This window comes from Pempheris klunzingeri, chromosome 2, assembly GCF_042242105.1.
Source record: "Pempheris klunzingeri isolate RE-2024b chromosome 2, fPemKlu1.hap1, whole genome shotgun sequence".
Classification (NCBI taxonomy): Eukaryota; Metazoa; Chordata; class Actinopteri; order Acropomatiformes; family Pempheridae; genus Pempheris; species Pempheris klunzingeri.
This window is the reverse complement of record NC_092013.1, coordinates 23773968-23794043: the sequence shown is the minus strand read 5'-3', so window position 1 is coordinate 23794043 and position 20076 is coordinate 23773968. Positions and strand designations below refer to the sequence as shown.

The 20076-nt window shown below is 40.7% G+C and overlaps 1 protein-coding gene across 1 annotated transcript in view; it reads left to right on the top strand.

Annotated features, from left to right (window-relative positions):
• Window positions 1–3692, top strand: part of grm7 (glutamate metabotropic receptor 7) — a 276820-nt gene extending 273128 nt beyond the window's left edge. The window contains exon 10 of the mRNA XM_070845371.1: window positions 3643–3692. Coding sequence (XP_070701472.1) covers window positions 3643–3692 — 50 coding nt within the window. The remainder of the gene's footprint in view (window positions 1–3642) is intronic.
• Window positions 3693–20076: the final 16384 nt, after the last annotated feature.

Here is a 20076-nt window from a genome sequence, read left to right as displayed (position 1 = left end):
AAAGTGTTCCCTGTTGTGTGAGATGTAAAAGTTGGTGTGTGGATAAAAAAACAAATGGAAACAGACTTGTAAGTAACGACGTACTATACACGTCACACGTGACTTAAATGTCACTAAAGCTGCCATCAGATTTGTGTGGCTGATGCATGCGCCTCATATGTTATCAGCCCATTAAACGGCCGGTTATCAGTTGTTGTCACTGCTGTACATGAATCCTCCAAACAGGGCGAACGTCCATCACAGTGACAGGCATAATGTTACCGGACCTTTGTCATCCTGTTAACAATGATGTGGTTAAAGTTGGGAAACAGTAGCAGTGTGGTTAGGTTTAGGCGCCAAAACTACTGGGTTAGATTTAGAAAAAAAGACTGTGGTGTCTATTAAAACAGATAAATCAGGAAGTGAACTTCTGTTGTGTTTGTGATATAATGTATTTGTTAAAATGAGTCAAAGTTGCTTTGTCACTAGGCATCGCTGCCTGTGGTTTGTTCCGCCTTAACAATAGATGATAATGGCATACTGAGCCAGTTAGGAGCAGGGACATACTACCCAGCTATGCTCCTGATGACAACTGACAACAGCCATTTATTGGACTGATAACTCTCAAATCAGCTGAGCGGTGAGGAGACTGTAATCTTCCTCATATTGATAACAAATAGAGATGTCACACTTCAATCATGTTTTCCCCATGATTTTTTTTGTACACAAGAAAAAGCTCTCTGCTGCCGCCTATGGGATCTTCACGATCATGCCTCATCAATCAGTCCTGTTTGTTATTGCACAGTAGGGGGTTTTCCTGCTGTGTTATCAACATTGCAGGGCCTCTGGACCCCAGCCTGTTTTACTATTCAGAGTCTGTTCATGCTAGAGAAGACACAGCAGTGCTGGAGTTGTGTTGGCAGACTGCAGCTCAGTGACTCCCTGAAGACCAGCAGAGCCATCTGTTGGCCTGAGCCAATCCAGTTGCACGACTCCCCCCCCCCCCCCCCCTTGTTTCTCACTCCATTTCTCTCTTTCTGCAGCCTGCACTCACTCAGCCTCAGGTTTACTGGTTTTACCTTCACACAATTTTTTAAATCCTTTCTTTTCAATCCAGCTCGCTCGCCTCCCCTCACCTGCTGCCGCTGTCCCCTCCTGCCTTCCCCCTCTCTCACCACACTGTAATAGCCCTCAGTCACTTAAAATGGCTTCATCTCTTCTTCTCCGCACTCACGGCTCTCTCCCCTTCTCTTTCCTCTCTGCTCCTACAGCTGATTCCCCGTCAACAAAGACTTCTATCTCTCGCCGTTCCTCTGCTCTTCAAAGGCCAAATCCCTCTGATTCTACTCTTATAAGGCCTCTCTGCCTTTCTCCAAAAGCTGATTCCTTATACAACAAAGGCTTCTATATATCTCTTAAAACTCATTTAGCCTCGGCCAATCCGAAAACAGGCCTCACAAGCAGTACTTCCAAATCTCACCTCCCTTTTTTTGTATCATTGCCCTGGGTGCCTGCAGGAGCGAAACACTCCCTTATGTCTTTGAGGATAAGGCTTTTTTAACAATTCCGCAAATGTGACACACCCTTTAAATCTTATTTATAACAAGAATTATTTTGCAAATGTTTACATTGCACGTAGCATTTAGATATTCCAGCAGTTAGGTTTGGCTCCAGCCAAACAGGCAACAGGTTAGTAGCACTATTTTGCCCGGTCTTTCACTGAAACATTTGCTTTTTAAGAGATGATGTGATTTCTTTCATCTTATTTATTTGAACAAAATTCAGACTACATCCACAGATAGAAGTGTGGGAGAAGATGTGCCATTGATGTGAATATTGTGCATTTTCATGATTGAATTACCAAAAACACTTCTCCTTTGTAATGTTTTGTAAAAACACAAAGAACAGAAAAAGGGGAGGAATTAGATCCATTTACCTGAACATTTGTTGATGTTCAGAATTACCAAACTGCAGAAAGGCAGATGGACATTTACAAATAACAGCTTTTACTGCATGTAGACTAGACACAGACATTAGCTTGTTGGCCGCAGGCTAATACGTGTAGAGCACCCATCCTCCCCTGTTTCCCCTAAATAAGAGAAAAGACGTGTTTTAGTGTAAATGTACTCTGATGCTACTCTTCCAACAATGAATATCAAACATGTGTGACGTGTTATTACTGTTAATCAAATGACAGTGTGCAGTTCAGTATGCAGCATACTGTATAGTGATGTATAACACCGTCTTGATTGAACAGTTGAACCCTGGCAGACTAAGAACTGACTGCTCTCTGTATAAAGAAGACACATTTGGACAAGGTCAGGGAGGTTGGTTATACTTTCAGGCCTTAATATGCATATTTTGCCATTTTCTCTTTTATCTTCCTGGCATGATTGATGGTGGGCTTTTGGCTTGAAGCCATTAGTCATTGGATGAACACCGGGGGCCAAGCGGTCACCACTAGCAGGGAGGGGGGAAAGTGCAGCTGCAGGGTGGAGATAGGGAGTTGGTCATAACTAAAGGGAACAGATGACGTCTGTTCTACCTGCTCATTTAACATCTGAGGGGCCTTATTTTCATCTTGCCACAACAACCAGCACAAGCCTTGACCTTGAAGTTCTGTTTGGCTGCACGTCTGATGTTTTGATGCTCAGGTGGGAGCTTCAGTCATGTGAGGCAGTTGTGTCTTAGACATCTCATAATCACGTCTGGAGCGACCTCGCCCCGCTGCTAATCTGATGATTTAGCCAACGAGATGAAACTCAATACTTGCTGCAAATGTGGCAAATGTGTGTTAAGCTTTATTCTAGTTACTAGAATAAAGCGTAACATGTATTTTCATCATACACTCCCAAGCCAGCACACTGAAGTCAAACCAAATCAAGTGACAACCCTCCAGATATGAGCTTTCTGTTGCTTGAAATGAGCAATAAGTTATTTTCACTAGATATCCAGCTACCAGAGGTCCTCATGTATGAATCAAAATGCTATTTTTATGGAATTCCTGTTTATAATGTCATAGATTGATAAACTGATACTCAGCACCAGGAAGTTAAATGACTTAAAATATTGTTTCTGTGTACAAAACCCCACACAGGCAACACCTGAATAGTATTCGGCACAACTGGGATCTCCACTTAAGACCTTTATATTAAATGCATTTATTAATCAGCCCTCCCTACGACCTTTATACGCCTTCACCCAGCTGCACCCACATGACCCACAGTTAGCGCGACACCCACACAGTTTGTTCCGGCCATCGCTTTGTGAACGATTAAAGTAAGGCCCCTTAAGAAAAAAGAGAATTTGACCAAAGTTTATTTTCGCTTCTTATTCTGCAGAAGCTGATGTTTTTCTCTGTTGCCTTTGGATTCTCTCTGCTTGTTCTTCTGCTGCAGATGCTTTCACTTTTGAGTTATGACCTCTCAACACCTAGGAAACGTTACATCAATTACAAAAGGAGAGACAATGCACAGACACTAGAGCGCACTCTTGAGAGTTCATAATTCAAGCCATCTCTAAAAACTTTGGGATAATTTAATTCTCCTCTATCATTAACTCTCATTTCACTACGATCATTACACTTAACATTAACCTTCACCTAATGTAACTGCCGCAAGGACTGAGGCTCATTTTTTTTTTTCCATTTTCTCTCCTTTTCAGGTCCGGCAGCAAAGAAGAAATATGTGAGCTACAACGACCTTGTGATCTAAAAGCATTCCTCCATCAGAACAAGAGACAGAAAAGTGAGCGGAGAGCGATAGTCTGGTCTCCAGTCCTGCTGGCTAAAAAAGGAGAAGGAGACGGAGAGAAGAATGTTTTTTTGTTCTTTTTTTTTTTTTTTTTTGGTCACATGTGCTTCATTGCCCACCACAGACTTCCAGATGCTAAAGCAAAGCCTTGTGGGACTTTTCTTTGGGCACACGAATATTCACTCAGTCAAAGAGAAAGTGAGACAGTGACGATGTGTTTAAAAAAATTTAAAAAAAACTTAATAAAAAAAAAGACTCGGAAAATGAAATATAAATCAAGAATCTTTTTTTTTTCCGTGAAAGTGATTGTGATTATGACAATGATGGCGATGGTGGTGATGGTGGTGGCACTGAGAAGAAGAAGAAGAAGAAGAAGAAGAACACAGGATGCATCAGCAGCCATCTCGCAGCCTCTGCGTTGTGAAAAATCGGCAGAGCTCTCAGGGCTCCACGTTGCGTCTCTCTCTGCTGTTGATGTCAAACAAAGCAGCCACCTCGGCCTGACGTGACCTTTCTACGGAGCCCGCCTCCTCTTGTCTTTTAATGTACTTCCAAATTGCAAGTTTTTCAACCTCCTCGTCCACCCGCGTGTCGTTCTTTATGGCTTATATGTTGGCCTCCTTTAGTTGTTGATTTCGTTTCTTTTGTCTTACAAAGACAATGATGATTATGACGTTGATGATTTTTGCTCTTGCTTCTTGGATGCACATTGTTTTTTTTTTTTTTATTAAAGCCATATTCTTCGCTTTGAGATTTCGAGGGCTTAACTCGCACTGCCACCTTGAATCTGATTTTTGCCACTAAAAGTCATCGGCCCTGAAAACATATTTTCTCAATCAGGTTCTTACTGTGAGGGATGTGATCCTACATAAACACAGTAACACTTGTGATTACAGCCCACAGATTACACCCACCTCCCCATTCTAATGCTATATTCTGAGATTCAGTAAATATTGACAGTGCAACGTGAAAAAGGGTAATATTAATAGATTTTGTCACTCCTATTAGTATTATTTTTGTTTTTCTTCTTCTTGGAGGATAATCAAGCTTGGTAATCAGGCTCCCATAATGCTTTGGGGGAGATGATGCTTTGGTTTCCCTGAATTCCGTGAGTTAGCCGTGGGCTACATCTTGATTTGAACATTAAATTAAAAGTATACTGAGTTAGCTATCAGCAGTAAAACCATTGATATAAAACAGCTATCACTGGATTACTTTGATGCTGAAGAAAACTTAAAAACATGATAATTCTCAGGCAAGTTCTGCAGATATAAGGAAGCATCTTTTTTTATGAATTGTATGCAGATTTATGGACTTTATTCATAATGGACATCAAGTGTAAGTCACACTGAATCTTAAAAATATGTGTTTCGTGTGTATGTGTTCAGATCTGATGAAGCAGAAGAAGGAATTTTTGACTCTGGTTGTGGCACTTTGGTGCTAAAGTGTTTTAAATGTACAGGAAACTCAAAATCAGGAATTTATGGCTTAGATGTTAAATTACGGTTGTTGTCTTGCCATCAGCTCTTAGAAATGTCAACAACTGGACGTACTGTTGTTTCTATGTTGTTGTTGTTTTCTTTTTTTCTTTAATTTAGATCTTGTCATCTTTATTAATCAGATTAATTGCTGGTTTTAAGCCCTTTGGACTCCAGGAGAAAAAAAGTCTAAATAGGGAAGACTGCTTTAGAGCCTCCTTTGATGAATGATTGACAGGCGTCAGTGCTGATAGAAGATACACTTCTTGACAATTACAGGTGAAATCTGAACATTTTTCACCGTGAAACATATTCCAAGTCAGAAAGAATTAGAACCGTGTGCAGCACTTCAATCAAGTTTCCTGTCAGTTAAAAGCATCATTATCAGCTCCATGAGCTGTGTGTCACAACCACTGCTGCAGCTCTCGCTGCTGAAAACCTACAAAACTAACCCCCATGCATACACCTGCCCCCTTTCACTTCACAGTATCTTTACCTCACGTGTCTCCCTCCCAAGGGGGGAGGAGCCTCACAGGTTGAACACCCTCTGTTATAGGGAAATACCAATACAAGTCTTTAGGAGGGGGGCTTTAACTGACAAAGATTAGGAATGTGGGCATAAGAGCAGGAACATCTTGTTCTATGACTAGGAATCTAATCTGAAATCACCTGAGACAGATTTGCCTTCTCTTCATAAGGTTTGATGTTCATCAATCCAAAAATCTTCAACTTCAGCTGCCTGATGTGGTAAAAATCGGATTCCTCAGCTGGCCGTGGATGCAAAGCCAAAAAGAATTAAAAACAAACAAAAAAAAAAAAACAGCCGTGTTTTTAGATGCCTTTTTGTTTGAAATGTTTGAAATGTTTGTGGTCCCATGATGAAAAGCATTCCCATCCCGACCTGTGTGTTCCTTCTACATGTGCACATACACGATGACTTCACCAGTATTTTGTAGGTGTATGATGATGACGACGACGATGATGATTCTGATGACCCTTAACTGTGTTGTAGCCGACTTAAAAAGAACCTACTTTGGTCCAGGTGTCACTGGATTTGTGCTGAATATCTGGTGATTTCATGGACTACTGATACGACAAAAGGTGTTGATGTCGAGGTTGTCAATGCATGCCTGATATGTTCGATGTTGAAACCGAATCTGAAAAAAAAGTTTAAAACAATGAAATTCTCACGACACAGTTGATTCCACCTGTCTGCTCTGAATTGTACTGTTTATTATTTCGTTTCTGTTTCTTTACCGTTGAACTCCACTGATACTTTCTCACACAGCAGAATATGGCTTTGATTGATTTCTTATTTTCCTGGAAACTATGGGAAATGGAGAAAAAAGATGAATATATATTTAAAAAGCTAAATACTTGTAAGAAAAAAAAAAAAAAAGGAAGCATGTATGTTTTCTACTGTTTGTACTAGGTATATTCATGTTGCCCTTGCTGCTTATGTGCCAATGTTGTGGAGAGAGATTTACATTTGGCCACTCATGCAACTATTCTGTGGTGTTGTCCAAGAATGTATCAACATGAAATAAAAAAAAACATTTGGTTATTTTTTTATATATATTCCCTGAGGAAATGCAGTTTGGTACTTGTGTCTTACTCTTAGAAAGCTTTTTTCACTTGAACTGCCTTGAGAAACATTTGATTTATTTCCTTCCTTGTCAAACATGGACCTCCATCAGAACAATGAAATCAGTGTGATATTTTGGATTTGTAGAATACCACAATTTGCCTGAAAAAAAAAAATTTATCTTGTCTTGTCAATTTCTTTTTCCTCTTCTTTGCTCTAGTTGAGATTCAACATGATTTCGTTTTCTGGAGAAAATGGCCACTAAAATATATATATATATATATATATCTGAACTGCATGGGCACTTTTCAGAAAATGAACCACTCTATCTCAATTCCAGAGAGGCTTGTTTTTCTATTGAATATCATCAATAAAACAAAATCTACAGATCCTGAATGCACAGCACAGATAACTCTGCGGTGTTTGCCACACTCACCTGGCCCTTGTACTATTATAAAAAATCGTTATCTCCCACATTGAGATAAGTTGCAGTTTTCTTGAGTGGAATTAATGTAGGGAGGAGAGGTCTGTGAAACTATCTGTTTTGCCCTTGGCTGTGCCCTCACGCTGGCCATCTGCCCAAACATGGTAGTTTAGAGGCATCCAGAGCAAGAAGTCACACATTATCTCCAACGGCTGGGGGTGAGAAGAGTACAAGAAGTAAAAATCTTCTTATTAAAAATGCACTGAGAGTAAACTTTACACTTTTAACAAAGGGAGATGAAGAAATGTTATATGGTGACATTACTGCTAAATCAAAAAAACACCTGTTGGACACAAAATACAGTAAACTGCTAAAACTAACTAAACTAAAAGCACATTTGAACCTACTTAAAGAGATAAATGAACTGAATTGAATCTTTAAAACGCTTGTGTGAACAAGAACAACTTTTCCTGAGGCACGTCATCAGAGAGAACAACCGCTAAATGCTCGGTATGAAAAAAGATCGTCGAAGGCATCGCCAATCACTTTACAAGATCATGATCCACTCTTATTTCCAAATGTCACGCTGAGAGCGATCAGGTTTTAAACAGGAGCGTTCATCTGTGAGCTAGAGCCCGGAGTTTTAATAATCACTGTATCCGTTCATTATTTATCAGTCTGAACGACCTTAGTTCCCTCCGTCCTCTACAGAGAGTTCGACGAGCGCTCAGCTGCAGACATCGAGCTATCCTGCACACAAACTGGCAGCTTCGTCTCCGCTGCAAGCAGCTGATTTGAACTGAAATAGAAATAGTTACAATACAAGTAAGATTAAAATGAAAACTGATTTAGAAAAGCAAGACCAGACTATAACCAGGAAAAGCAATGATGAAGGATTCCTTCCGTAAACTCCTGAATAGCAGAAATGAATCTCACACTTTCTGTTTGTTGTTGATGTAATGCTCGTCCTCCTGATCTGATGATTTTCAGTGATGCGCTGGACGTTGTGCTGGCTGGGTAATAATCCATACCCGAGAAGACATTTGTCTAAAGTTGCCATGTTGACAAAATGAACCAGGGAGGAGGGACCACCATCAGCTACAGAGTGAATGTCCTGTTAACTGTTAGACGACAGGCTCAGTCTCCCCAGAAAACATGTCTTTTCACAGTTTTCTTTCTTTGCAGTGACCTCATGGTCAAACAAATTAAAGGAAAGTCATCAACAACATTTTCAACAAAAATATGTGCCCCCAGTGTGTCTAGAGGTTCTCCAATCATCCTCTCTCTTTTTTCGGCTTCAGATTTGACCCTGCTTGTGACATCACGGGGGAAGGAATCTTATGAACTCATGACCTCCCTCAGCCCTTTAGCAGGCCGACGGTTCTCACCCACTGAAAACCTGAATCCACCTCGCTGTCAGCTATTATTGTTATCTCGCTAACACTAGCTCGGGTATTAAAATGTCAAAGGTTCGAGCAAAGCATGCAAAATGTGCTGTTGTTGGCTGCGAAAAAACTCCCCACCAATCCAGCAGACAGAAGTTTGTGTGTGTGTACGTGTCTGTGTGTGTGCTTGTGTAACATTATTTTACATGGGACTGCTTTCTTAATGAGGATTATTAACAGTACAAGTTCAAGAGTGAATAAATGCAGGCTGTCTGTGACTTGACTTCACACATGGAGGCTTTAAGTTTTGCCGTGTTTTGTGTTGTTTTGCTGTTTATTATCATTAATTTGGCAGGTTAGCCGGTCACACTTGGTGTTTGCATGCAGCCAATGCAGAAGTTGTTGGGTGCTGCCTGCTCAGGCTTGAGTGGGCTTTTTCGGGAAGGGCGCCTTGAAGAGAACCTGAAAATCAGCGTTTTAAAGCATTGACTAGAGCGGGCGCGATCAGCTCCAGTAGCTGCATTGCTGCAGTTGCACTGGTTTTGGCCTTAAGTGATTGGGGACAAATTATTCATTATAGTCATTATTCTGTCAAACCAAGCACATCTACCAACATTAGGCTGTTTCCATAAGAGGAAGATTTTCTCTGGTATCTGCAAATGGCCTTCCCTCAATGCCCATCCTCAATTTAACCCTACACCACGGATTAATAGAATAAATACCCTTATCTATCCATTGCCTTTACTGGGTGCCAGTCAATCACAGGGCTGAGCTACTGAGCTATTCACACTCACATTCACACCTACAAGCAATTTAGAGTCACCAGTTAACCTAGCCCACCTGTCTTTAGACTGCACCTAGAGAGAACCTATGGAAGCACAAGGAGAACATGCAACTCCTCAGGGAGAGGCCCCTCACACACACAATGATGATGATGATGATGTTCACCGCTACACCGCAATGCCAGAATGAACACAAGGATGTGAAAGTAAAATGACTCTAATTATTAGTCTTTGATTTATATCTCACTTCCATGGTAAATAGTCTGTATTTGTATAGCACCTTTCTAGTTATTTCAACTACTCAAAGCACTTTACATCACATCCTCATTCACCCGTTCACACATCATTCATACAGGAGGGATCTAATTTGGAGGAGACTATTCTTTCATACTCATTGACACACTGAAGCCATGCTTCAGGAGCAAGCTGGGGTTCAGTGTCTTGCTCAAGGACACTTCGACATGTTGACCCATAGGAGCTGGGGATCGAACCCCTGGGGACGGGGGGACGACCCACTCTACCACTGAGCCACAGCCGTCCCATCCATCGAGGGGGGCTGGAGCCAATCCCAGCAAGCAGGGCTGACACATCGAGACAGACGACCATTCACACTCACGGGCAATTCAGAGTCACCATTTTACCAAACCTGCGTGTCTGTGGACTGTGGGAGGAAGCCGGAGCACCCAGAGAGAATCCACACAAGCACAAGCTCCACCCAGAAAGACCCCAGACTCTAATTGCAATTTGAATTTGCAACCTTCTTTAACAAAGCAACAGTGCTAACCACCACAAAATCCTCATATCTCATTTCCCACAGTAAAATAATCTTTTTAAAAAAAGAAAATGTGTGTGTGTGTGTGTGTGTATGTGCGTGTGTTGAGGTGCCATCATTTCCAGGAAGACCTTCAAAAAGAACAAGAGAATTTTCTACCTCTTGGGACCTGTTTCATCTATTTCCAGCGGCAAACTGAGCGGAGCAGAGGGCTCGAGGGAGTGCAGTCAGTGACGAATGACACATGTCAGGCAGGTCATTTGCACACATGCTCACCTCTACCTCTGGGTTGGGTTGCCAGGTGCCACATCGCATATCCTGCACAGAAAGTGAGAAACACCCATTTGATTTGTGTCACTGTGAAATCAGGAGATTAACTGGGAGCAAAAACAGAGAAAGGGACTGTTGGACATTTTTATAGTAAAAAGACAGCAAATTAGGAAACTCCCCATCTGATTTGTCTAACTTATTTACTGACAGCTTGGTGTGTGACTAGGGTGTGTTGTGCTAGTAGTGGCTAATGTAGCCTGGAGCCTCTGGCCTGCAGCAGTGATAAGCAGCAGGTCTGATTCCACACTAACTCTACACCAACACAGTTTTGTTTCATAATCTAACTTGCAATCTTCAGTCCCGACCGACTCTGACTCAACTGACGCCACTTGAATACATTAATCAGACTTCACAAAGCTCCCTCTGGAGACACTAATGGCTTTATACCTCTGAGGCATATGCAGTTGTACTCCCCAACACTCGGAAACACACACTGAGGTGGAAAATCACTGGAGTTCAACTTTAGATAAATACTAAAAGTACAAATTCTTCCACCCAGGGCACCAAATGAGATTACATTAAGGCCCAATTTTAGGCTGAATTGATTTGAGTGCACCAGAGGTAAGCAGGTTAAAATTTACCGGTGCAGCATCAGGCCAGAGGGAAGAGTCTATAGAGACCCAAGAGGATGAGACAGGGTTAGCAAGCCACATTTACATTCTTCTCCACCTGCTGCTTTTAAAGCTTAAACTGCAAACGTAGATTCCCATGAACCCACTACTTACATTAACCCTTTATCGGGCAAGGGACCATATTTGGTAACATAAGTGGGAGGTCAAAATGCCACCCCTTGCCTCACCATGAGGCAGTAGAATTAAGAGATTTCTCCAAGCCAGTCAGCGACAATCAGGCTTCATGACAGGCCAGAAAGAAACCATACAGTGGGGCAAAAAAGTATTTAGTCAGCCACCAATTGTGCAAGTTCTCCCACTTAAAAAGATGAGAGAGGCTTGTAATTTTCATCATAGGTACACTTCAACTATGAGAGACAGAATGGGGGGAAAGAATCCAGGAAATCACATTGTAGGATTTTTAATGAATTAATTGGTAAATTCCTCGGTAAAATAAGTATTTGGTCACCTTACAAACAAGCAAGATTTCTGGCTCTCACAGACCTGTAACTTCTTCTTTAAGAGGCTCCTCTGTCCTCCACTCGTTACCTGTATTAATGGCACCTGTTTGAACTCGTTATCAGTATAAAAGACACCTGTCCACAACCTCAAACAGTCACACTCCAAACTCCACTATGGCCAAGACCAAAGAGCTGTCAAAGGACACCAGAAACAAAATTGTAGACCTGCACCAGGCTGGGAAGACTGAATCTGCAATAGGTAAGCAGCTTGGTGTGAAGAAATCAACTGTGGGAGCAATTATTAGAAAATGGAAGACATACAAGACCACTGATAATCTCCCTCGATCTGGGGCTCCACGCAAGATCTCACCCCGTGGGGTCAAAATGATCACAAGAACAGTGAGCAAAAATCCCAGAACCACACGGGGGGACCTAGTGAATGACCTGCAGAGAGCTGGGACCAAAGTAACAAAGGCTACCATCAGTAACACACTACGCCGCCAGGGACTCAAATCCTGCAGTGCCAGACGTGTCCCCCTGCTTAAGCCAGTACATGTCCAGGCCCGTCTGAAGTTTGCTAGAGAGCATTTGGATGATCCAGAAGAGGATTGGGAGAATGTCATATGGTCAGATGAAACCAAAATAGAACTTTTTGGTAAAAACTCAACTTGTCGTGTTTGGAGGAGAAAGAATGCTGAGTTGCATCCAAAGAACACCATACCTACTGTGAAGCATGGGGATGGAAACATCATGCTTTGGGAGTGTTTTTCTGCAAAGGGACCAGGACGACTGATCTGTGTAAAGGAAAGAATGAATGGGGCCATGCATCGTGAGATTTTGAGTGAAAACCTCCTTCCATCAGCAAGGGCATTGAAGATGAAACGTGGCTGGGTCTTTCAGCATGACAATGATCCCAAACACACCGCCCGGGCAACGAAGAAGTGGCTTCGTAAGAAGCATTTCAAGGTCCTGGAGTGGCCTAGCCAGTCTCTAGATCTCAACCCCATAGAAAATCTTTGGAGAGAGTTGAAAGTCCGTGTTGCCCATCGACAGCCCCAAAACATCACTGCTCTAGAGGAGATCTGCATGGAGGAATGGGCCAAAATACCAGCAACAGTGTGTGAAAACCTTGTGAAGACTTACAGAAAACGTTTGACCTCTGTCATTGTCAACAAAGGGTATATAACAAAGTATTGAGATGAACTTTTGTTATTGACCAAATACTTATTTTTTCTCATTTTATCTCTCATAGTTGAAGTGTACCTATGATGAAAATTACAGGCCTCTCTCATCTTTTTAAGTGGGAGAACTTGCACAATTGGTGGCTGACTAAATACTTTTTTGCCCCACTGTATATGGTAACTTCACTTGATTTTCACCATAAAATTGAAAATGTTTTTGAAAAACTCACAAAAGTAAAAGAGTCTTGTAATGACCACCAGTAATGGTCTAGGGTTGAAATTTCAATGAGTGGCCTATAAAGGGCTAAATGTATTAAGGTAACTACAGCTGCTGGTCACCTACCCTCTAGTCCTCTAGCTTAGATGTCTGTTGAATGTGGGTGAAAAATGGAGCAAATGAAGGAAAGAGACATGAAAGAACCAAGACCTTTTTGCCACATAGCAACACTGAAACAAACTAAACAGCAGTTTGTTCTGTAAAACCAGACAGCAGCTATGTTTTCCTTACTTCTTCAAAGACAAAGTTATATGATTGAAAAAGTGTTATTGTTATTTTTGACATTACTGTTGGGATAGTTACCCATATCAAAGTACGGTATAATCACAAACTGTTATAACCTCCAACTGGTCTTTTTAAACATACACTATTCCATAATGATTGTTAATGATATATGTATCCTTTGCAGCTTTTAATGTCACTTGCACATAATTTTTGACAATATTTGTGATAGATTTAAGGTCAAACTTGAGCTTGTTGAGTCTAACACTGCATCCAAATAACCACATTTTAGTTTGAATAAATAACCAAACAGTAAGACCCACACAACCCCCATTGGTACTGGGTAAAGTTTGACCAGTTTTGCAACACTGCTATATTGGACATTTAAAACAATAGAGTTGAACTTCCAAGTGCAAATGAACTTCCAAGTTTGAAAACTACTATTATTCATTAATCAATTATACTGATTCTTGTGTCTGGGCAGCTTTTGCTTACAACTGTTGTTTTCTCAAGATGAGAAATGTATCCAGGGCTTTTTGCAGAACCTCAGACTAATTAATGCCAAAGCTTTAAAGTTCTACCGAAATTTTCTCAACACAGTATTTTTGTTCCAAGTTCAAAAACTTTTTTTTTCTATTGTCATGTTAGCAAAATAAGACTGCATTTTCCACTGCAGTAACTATTAAAGGGCTTTGTCAGCATGTTTTTCCGCTGCTAGGATATCAGAGCCCTAATACGACCACTGGCATCTCAACCTCCCTCCCAGAAACACTAATTGGTTTGGCAGCGGCTAATCTAATTGGACACCGAAGGTTAGTTATGTGAATCCACACAGAGCCAGCCCTCCCCAAAACTGCTGCTTATCTATTGTTCAGAAAGAGGTTTAGAGACAGAGGAGGAGGAGACAGAGACGACAATCCTGCTGTATCATTATTTCCAAGGGGATTCGGTGAGGGAGTGGGGGGTGAGGCATTGGGGGAGGAGAGTAATCGCACAGCAATGGGGAGAGACAGTCATGGAACACATAGAAATGTAAAAGTTTGTTTAAGGCGGCTTTCACAAACAAAACTGACAAACTTGCAAAGTTCATTTTTATTAATCCCTCTGAGGAATATTCATCCTCTGTATTTATCTCTCTAAAAGAAACTTTTTTGTTTTACTTTTGTTTTCCTCTCTGCACATAAGCCCATAAATTCTACTTGTCTTCGACTCCACAGTTGTGAAATCAAGCAGGAAAATAACTTTGCCAAATACAATGATTTATGTCCTGCCTTTGTGTAATTGAAGGGCATTTGATTGCATTCAGCTTTGACTCCATCTGCTCTAAACACTGGTAAAGTGAGTCTACAGGACCACAGTCACTTGCTGTTAGGCCTATATAAGTCTGGGTGTCATCTGCTTAGCTGTGATTAACAACGTTACTGTCGTGCATGATTTGGCGTAGGCGAAGCATGTACAAGTTGAATTATCGGAATTGAGACACGTTTGTTTTAGCCTGTATTTGTTTGCGTTCTGGCAAACTGGCGTCATTACAGCTATGATGAATTAGCTATCAACAATATCCATGAATGTACAAACAGCTATCAATACATTTCAGAGGTTTACAGATACAGAAAAAAAATGTGATGATTCTCAGGCAGATTCTGCAGTTATAAGGACAATGGACTTTGAGGATTTCCCCTAAATATGTGTCATATCTGCTTGTTAAGATTTAGATTAGGACTCCAAGATGGAGGGCGATTTTCAATGCATATTGCTCAAAATATCAGCAGTCAAATCTGTGCCACACAAACAATAACTAACTTCCTGTTGTTGACACCTGCATTGACCTTCCCCATTTAACCACAAACAGTATCTTCTGTCTCTTTATACTTCTGCCCCCCCCCTTTCAGCTTTGACCTCTAAAGTAAATGGTTAAATGGCACTGTTGTTACAAATTATCATTGGCAAAATGGGAGATTTTTACTTTTGTACCCATAATCCAATGGTTTCCAACCCAATAGTGGTGTTTCCTTCACAGGCTGTAATAAGTCATAAGTGTAATAAGTGTTTTTTGCCTTCTTTCTTGTCTGCAGAGCTTCTGTCAGAATCCCAACAGATATATTCACTGGCCAGTTGTTAGAGTTGTTGATCGATACCAGTGACTGAATGATTACTTTGCAAAGTGCTAAGTGCATTTTCAAACTAAGAGACTAAAGAGGCAGATTCTCTGCACATAACAATAAAAGCCATGTGCTGAGATACTCACTGGACTCGCCGTACAATCCAGCCTCTCTCCCTTTCACGCTATGTAGTCGGTGAATGATGGGAACATTCACAGACAAACCCATTCACCCACCGTCTCTCTGTCCTGCTGCCTCAGTCTGAAGACTCTGAACTGTCAGAGAGACTGATCCGATTGCATCTCAGGGTAAGAAACAACAGAGGTCACACAAGGGAACTGATGTGAGGAGGAGGAGGAGGAGGAGGAGGTTGGGAGGCCAAAATGTTGAGGACTCCTCACTCTGTTAACTTGAGATTCTGCTTATATGGCAAATTGTAGCTCTCTCTCTTCTTCCTGTTCCTTTCACTTGTCTCGCGCTCACACGCTCAATTTCTTTCTTCCTCCTACATTTTTCTCTCCGAATTCACTTAAGGTTACAATAAACTTGATTTAGAATCGTGTTTTCCTCCTTATACACCAGGACATCCCAATTCCCTTATTTGATCATTCGTCAATCCTTGACTCTCAGGCAAACCAGACATTCTCCCGGCCCGTCATCATCAAAGATGTTTCACTGCTCTTATTTCTACGCTGTTGATACACAAACTTATATTCTGCATCATATATATATATTGTTGACCCCCCTTGACCCTCACGTTTCACATTTTAGAATTTTTAAAATGCTATACGAAAAGATTTTTATTCAAACAATTTTTCAGATTCGTCAGCAGTTTAGTATAAAACAGAATGATGGATTCTAAAACTGGACATTAACTTGTATTTAGGTTGTTGTTTGGAATTGCACTCAATAATTTATAGTTAAGAATAATTCTATCATGCTTCACTATAAAGATATTTGAAAGAAATAACGTATAAACAATTAACAGTGACCCAAGCCAAGACGCATGACAACGTATATAATTAGCACCTATTAAACTACATTTCCATGATTCTCAGAGGTTTTTTTATTCACTTTCCTCTCCCGTCCGTCACTCCTTCTCCTGTCCTGCACCGAATTATCTTCCCTCTCCAACAAAAAAGAAGCTCAGTAATGACAAATATTTCAATATTTGAGCGTCTAATTTGAGATAAGCCCAACCTCATGGCAAAGCAATTAAAAAGCATGAATGGAAATGAATAGTTTATCTCAACAAGGCATCGAGGGCAGCTGAAAAGTGACAGAGCTACAGAACTGAAAGGCAACATCATCACTGGAGGAGGAACAAAACTCAGGGATTTGACATGGCAACAATAAAAGCTTCGTCTATATGGAATGGAAGTTATTACTCTATAGTGGGTTATTTGGCTCCCCACCATCAGCGTCTTTACACTTGATGAGGTCCTCTCTGCTATCTGCTGAGAGATAGCAGGTGTCAATGGAAACCAATTTAAGGCGTCCAGAGCAAAGCAAGTTATTAACCCGCCTGCCAAAGAATTGTATCTCCCCCTCTTGCTTCCTTATTTTGGAGGGAGCAAGAGAGACAGAGGGAAAGAGAGAGAGAGAGAGAGAGAGAGACGGCAGAACAAGACTAAGGAGCTCAAACAGCAGTTTAAGAAGTAGATTAGTAGTTTGACATTTTGCTTTTTTTAAAATGCTTGAGTTAAAGACTGAGAAAAACTAAAAGCCTCCCAGAGGAGATGGATGCTGCGTGAGGGAAGGAGAGTGAAAGATGTAGAGAGGATGGAGAGACATGCTTGTGTCCTTCAAATGGCATTGGCAAGTCTCTCAGATAAGAGTGTCTGTCCCTGCTCAAACAAAACCTTCAACAGAGTTCAAAGAATTAGAAGAAGTGGATATTAATAGTTTGTTAAAAATGAGATACACTTTCTATTTTACATATTTCATGTGCACAGACTTACTGAAAGTTTTTCTGGGTTTTAAATAAATGGCAGCTGCAACAAGCATAGTTAACTGTTAATAAGTACATACTTAATTACTAATGAATGCATAATAAAGTAGGCATTAAGTGTCCTATAGTATGCTAAACATAGGACCTTTAATTCTGATAAAGCAACACTAAAGCCTAGTTGATGTATAACAATGACATTAAAGGTAAGATTGTAAGACTCAATAAATGGCTTTGTAATGCTATTATAAACAATAGTACACGCTCATAATGCTTTTGTTAAGGCTCTTAAGCAGTCTATAAATTGTTAACCAGCTCCTGCAAAGTGCTTAGAAATGTCTTATTATCATCATTTTAATAATGTTAATAAGCTCAGGACCCCTTTTCCTATTAACTGTTTTTACAAGAAATGTAATATACATATATTATATATCATATTTTTATAGTAAATAAACACAAATCTGTTAAATTAATTTGTATGCAGGATTTGATGGTAAAAAAAAAATTAAAGCCCAGTCGTGTTGAGTAAACAGGTTTGGAGTTCTGAATAATCTAAGCTGTGAGTGCGTACAGCTACAGGAAGCCATGGGGGGGGGGCAGCAATGTGTCCGTCAGTCACCAACCAAACAGCTTCACTTTCTGAGAGCGGGGATGTGAACATTCATGGGTAACTACACCAGGTCCAGTTCAAAGGTAGCTGTTAACCAAGTACCTCAACACAAGCATCAAATGGGCCAGACGAGATATTAAAGGATCCGTTTCAGGCTCAAGAAAACCTGACCTGATCCTATATATAGGTTTCTTTTTTTTTTATTTAACATCGAAGACAATTAAGTGCACGGCCCCCCGACAGCTGAACATTTCACTGAACCCATTAGTGTTAATGGCTTACAGGTGTATTATGTGCACATGAAACAACAATTAATCTGTGTTAGGACCCTGGCAGTAAGGTAAGGAACCAGGTGAGGACCAAGGACCAAATACAATTTGACTAATTATCTCCTTTAGGACCTCTTACTCCTGACAGTGGCTCTAAAGGTAAAGACCAAATATATATTTTACAGTAATGCTACGAGGGGATGGTTACTGTGTGGTTGCTACATTTCACTTTTTTGAGGGACTAGACAGATACTGTTGAGTACCTCACACAGATCAGGGCTTTGCATTCTTAAGAATTCACAAGCAGTAGATGGATTTAACAGCAGTTTGGCTTTAGAATCTATGATCAAATCAACCATTCACCCACTATATTAAAATCCTGTGGCTCAAACAAAACACACCAAAGTTCACTTTGACGATGACCCTCGCTTTAAGGCGTTATCAGTTCTGAACCACAGTTTGAGTCACAGCTTTCACACCGACAGAAATGAGCCAAACGAAATGGGCAAACACACGAGAGTTCATCTAAACACAACTAAACTGGTTAGCAGTGAACATTAATACTAATATCACACTGTAAAAATACTTGGTTCCAAGAAAAAGTCTGCACTGAAAATGTTTCTTGAGTAAAACTATGTAAGTACAATCAGAAAAAATGCACTAAAAATATTGTACTTGTACCAACGATTAGTCCGAACCTTGAATAATTCAAATCATCAAAATAATTAAAAGGAATAGCAATAAAACAAAATAACATTCATGGCATCATTACATTCATATTTTAACAGCTCTTCATGTTTTTTCTGTAAAAAAATCTTAATTTGTAAAGTAACTAGTAGCTAAAGTTATCATATAAATGTATTGGAGCAAAACATTTGCTGTGGTTTTTCTAAAAAAAATGCTTAAATACTGTAATTAATTAATACATGACTGATTGTATGAATGAATAAATGACCTTCAAACATCCCAAAGTAACATGTTAGTCAATTCTAGCTGGCATCTTTGTCTCTTTTCCACACCTTACAGTGTACAAATAAATGCTTCTTTTTCGCACAAGACAGTTTATTTGGAGCCAACAAACAACATTTAGTGCTCAATCAATCCTGCTGCTTTAAATGTACAACCTGAAACTGCAGTAATTTTCAAATCAGCCTCAGCAGGCAGTGCTGTCACTTGCAACATCCCCCTCCAAAAAAACCTTGAAAAACCCAGAACAAAACCCACATCACATTAAAGCACCGTGTAGTCCCATTTCATTCCACAAATTCCATTTTTTTTGTTATCACCATTAATATTGACAGATTTTCCCACTGTGCAATATCAGGCAATCCAACTCCACACATTCCCTGTGAAAGCCTTTAAATCTTACAACAAAACCACAGCATCAGCCAACCCCATTTCATCCCGAAAACATTTTTTGTTGTTGTTATTAACATGAATATCGACAGATTCTCCCAGCGAGATGCATCCAGTTCGCCGGCGGCCGCGGCCCCCTCATCCATTCTCCTATCCTCCCAGTGCACACATCATCTGTTTTGGGCTCCTGGGCGATACATCACTGTGGCGGGGCAGAGAAAAGCTCTTTAAGTTGCATAAACACAATGTCGCCCGGGCACCCACTGGCTGCTGGTGATGGATGGGGACCGCACACAGGAAAAGAGAGAGAGAGTGGGATTCCGGGAGCTGATGATGTAGCGAGACCAACCGACTGTCATTACTTTACACTTTTAACTGGAAAGGCTGTTCTGGTTGCTACTAATGCGGCGTGTTATTGGCATGAAGAGGCCTGAGCTGAGTGACAGTGAATTGGTCATTAATGAGTTTACAGCTTGATTGGGAAGCTGAATACGGCACTAACAACCCCCTAGTCTGATGCTGTGAACTAGGACCCCTTCAAGTCCTGCAGAT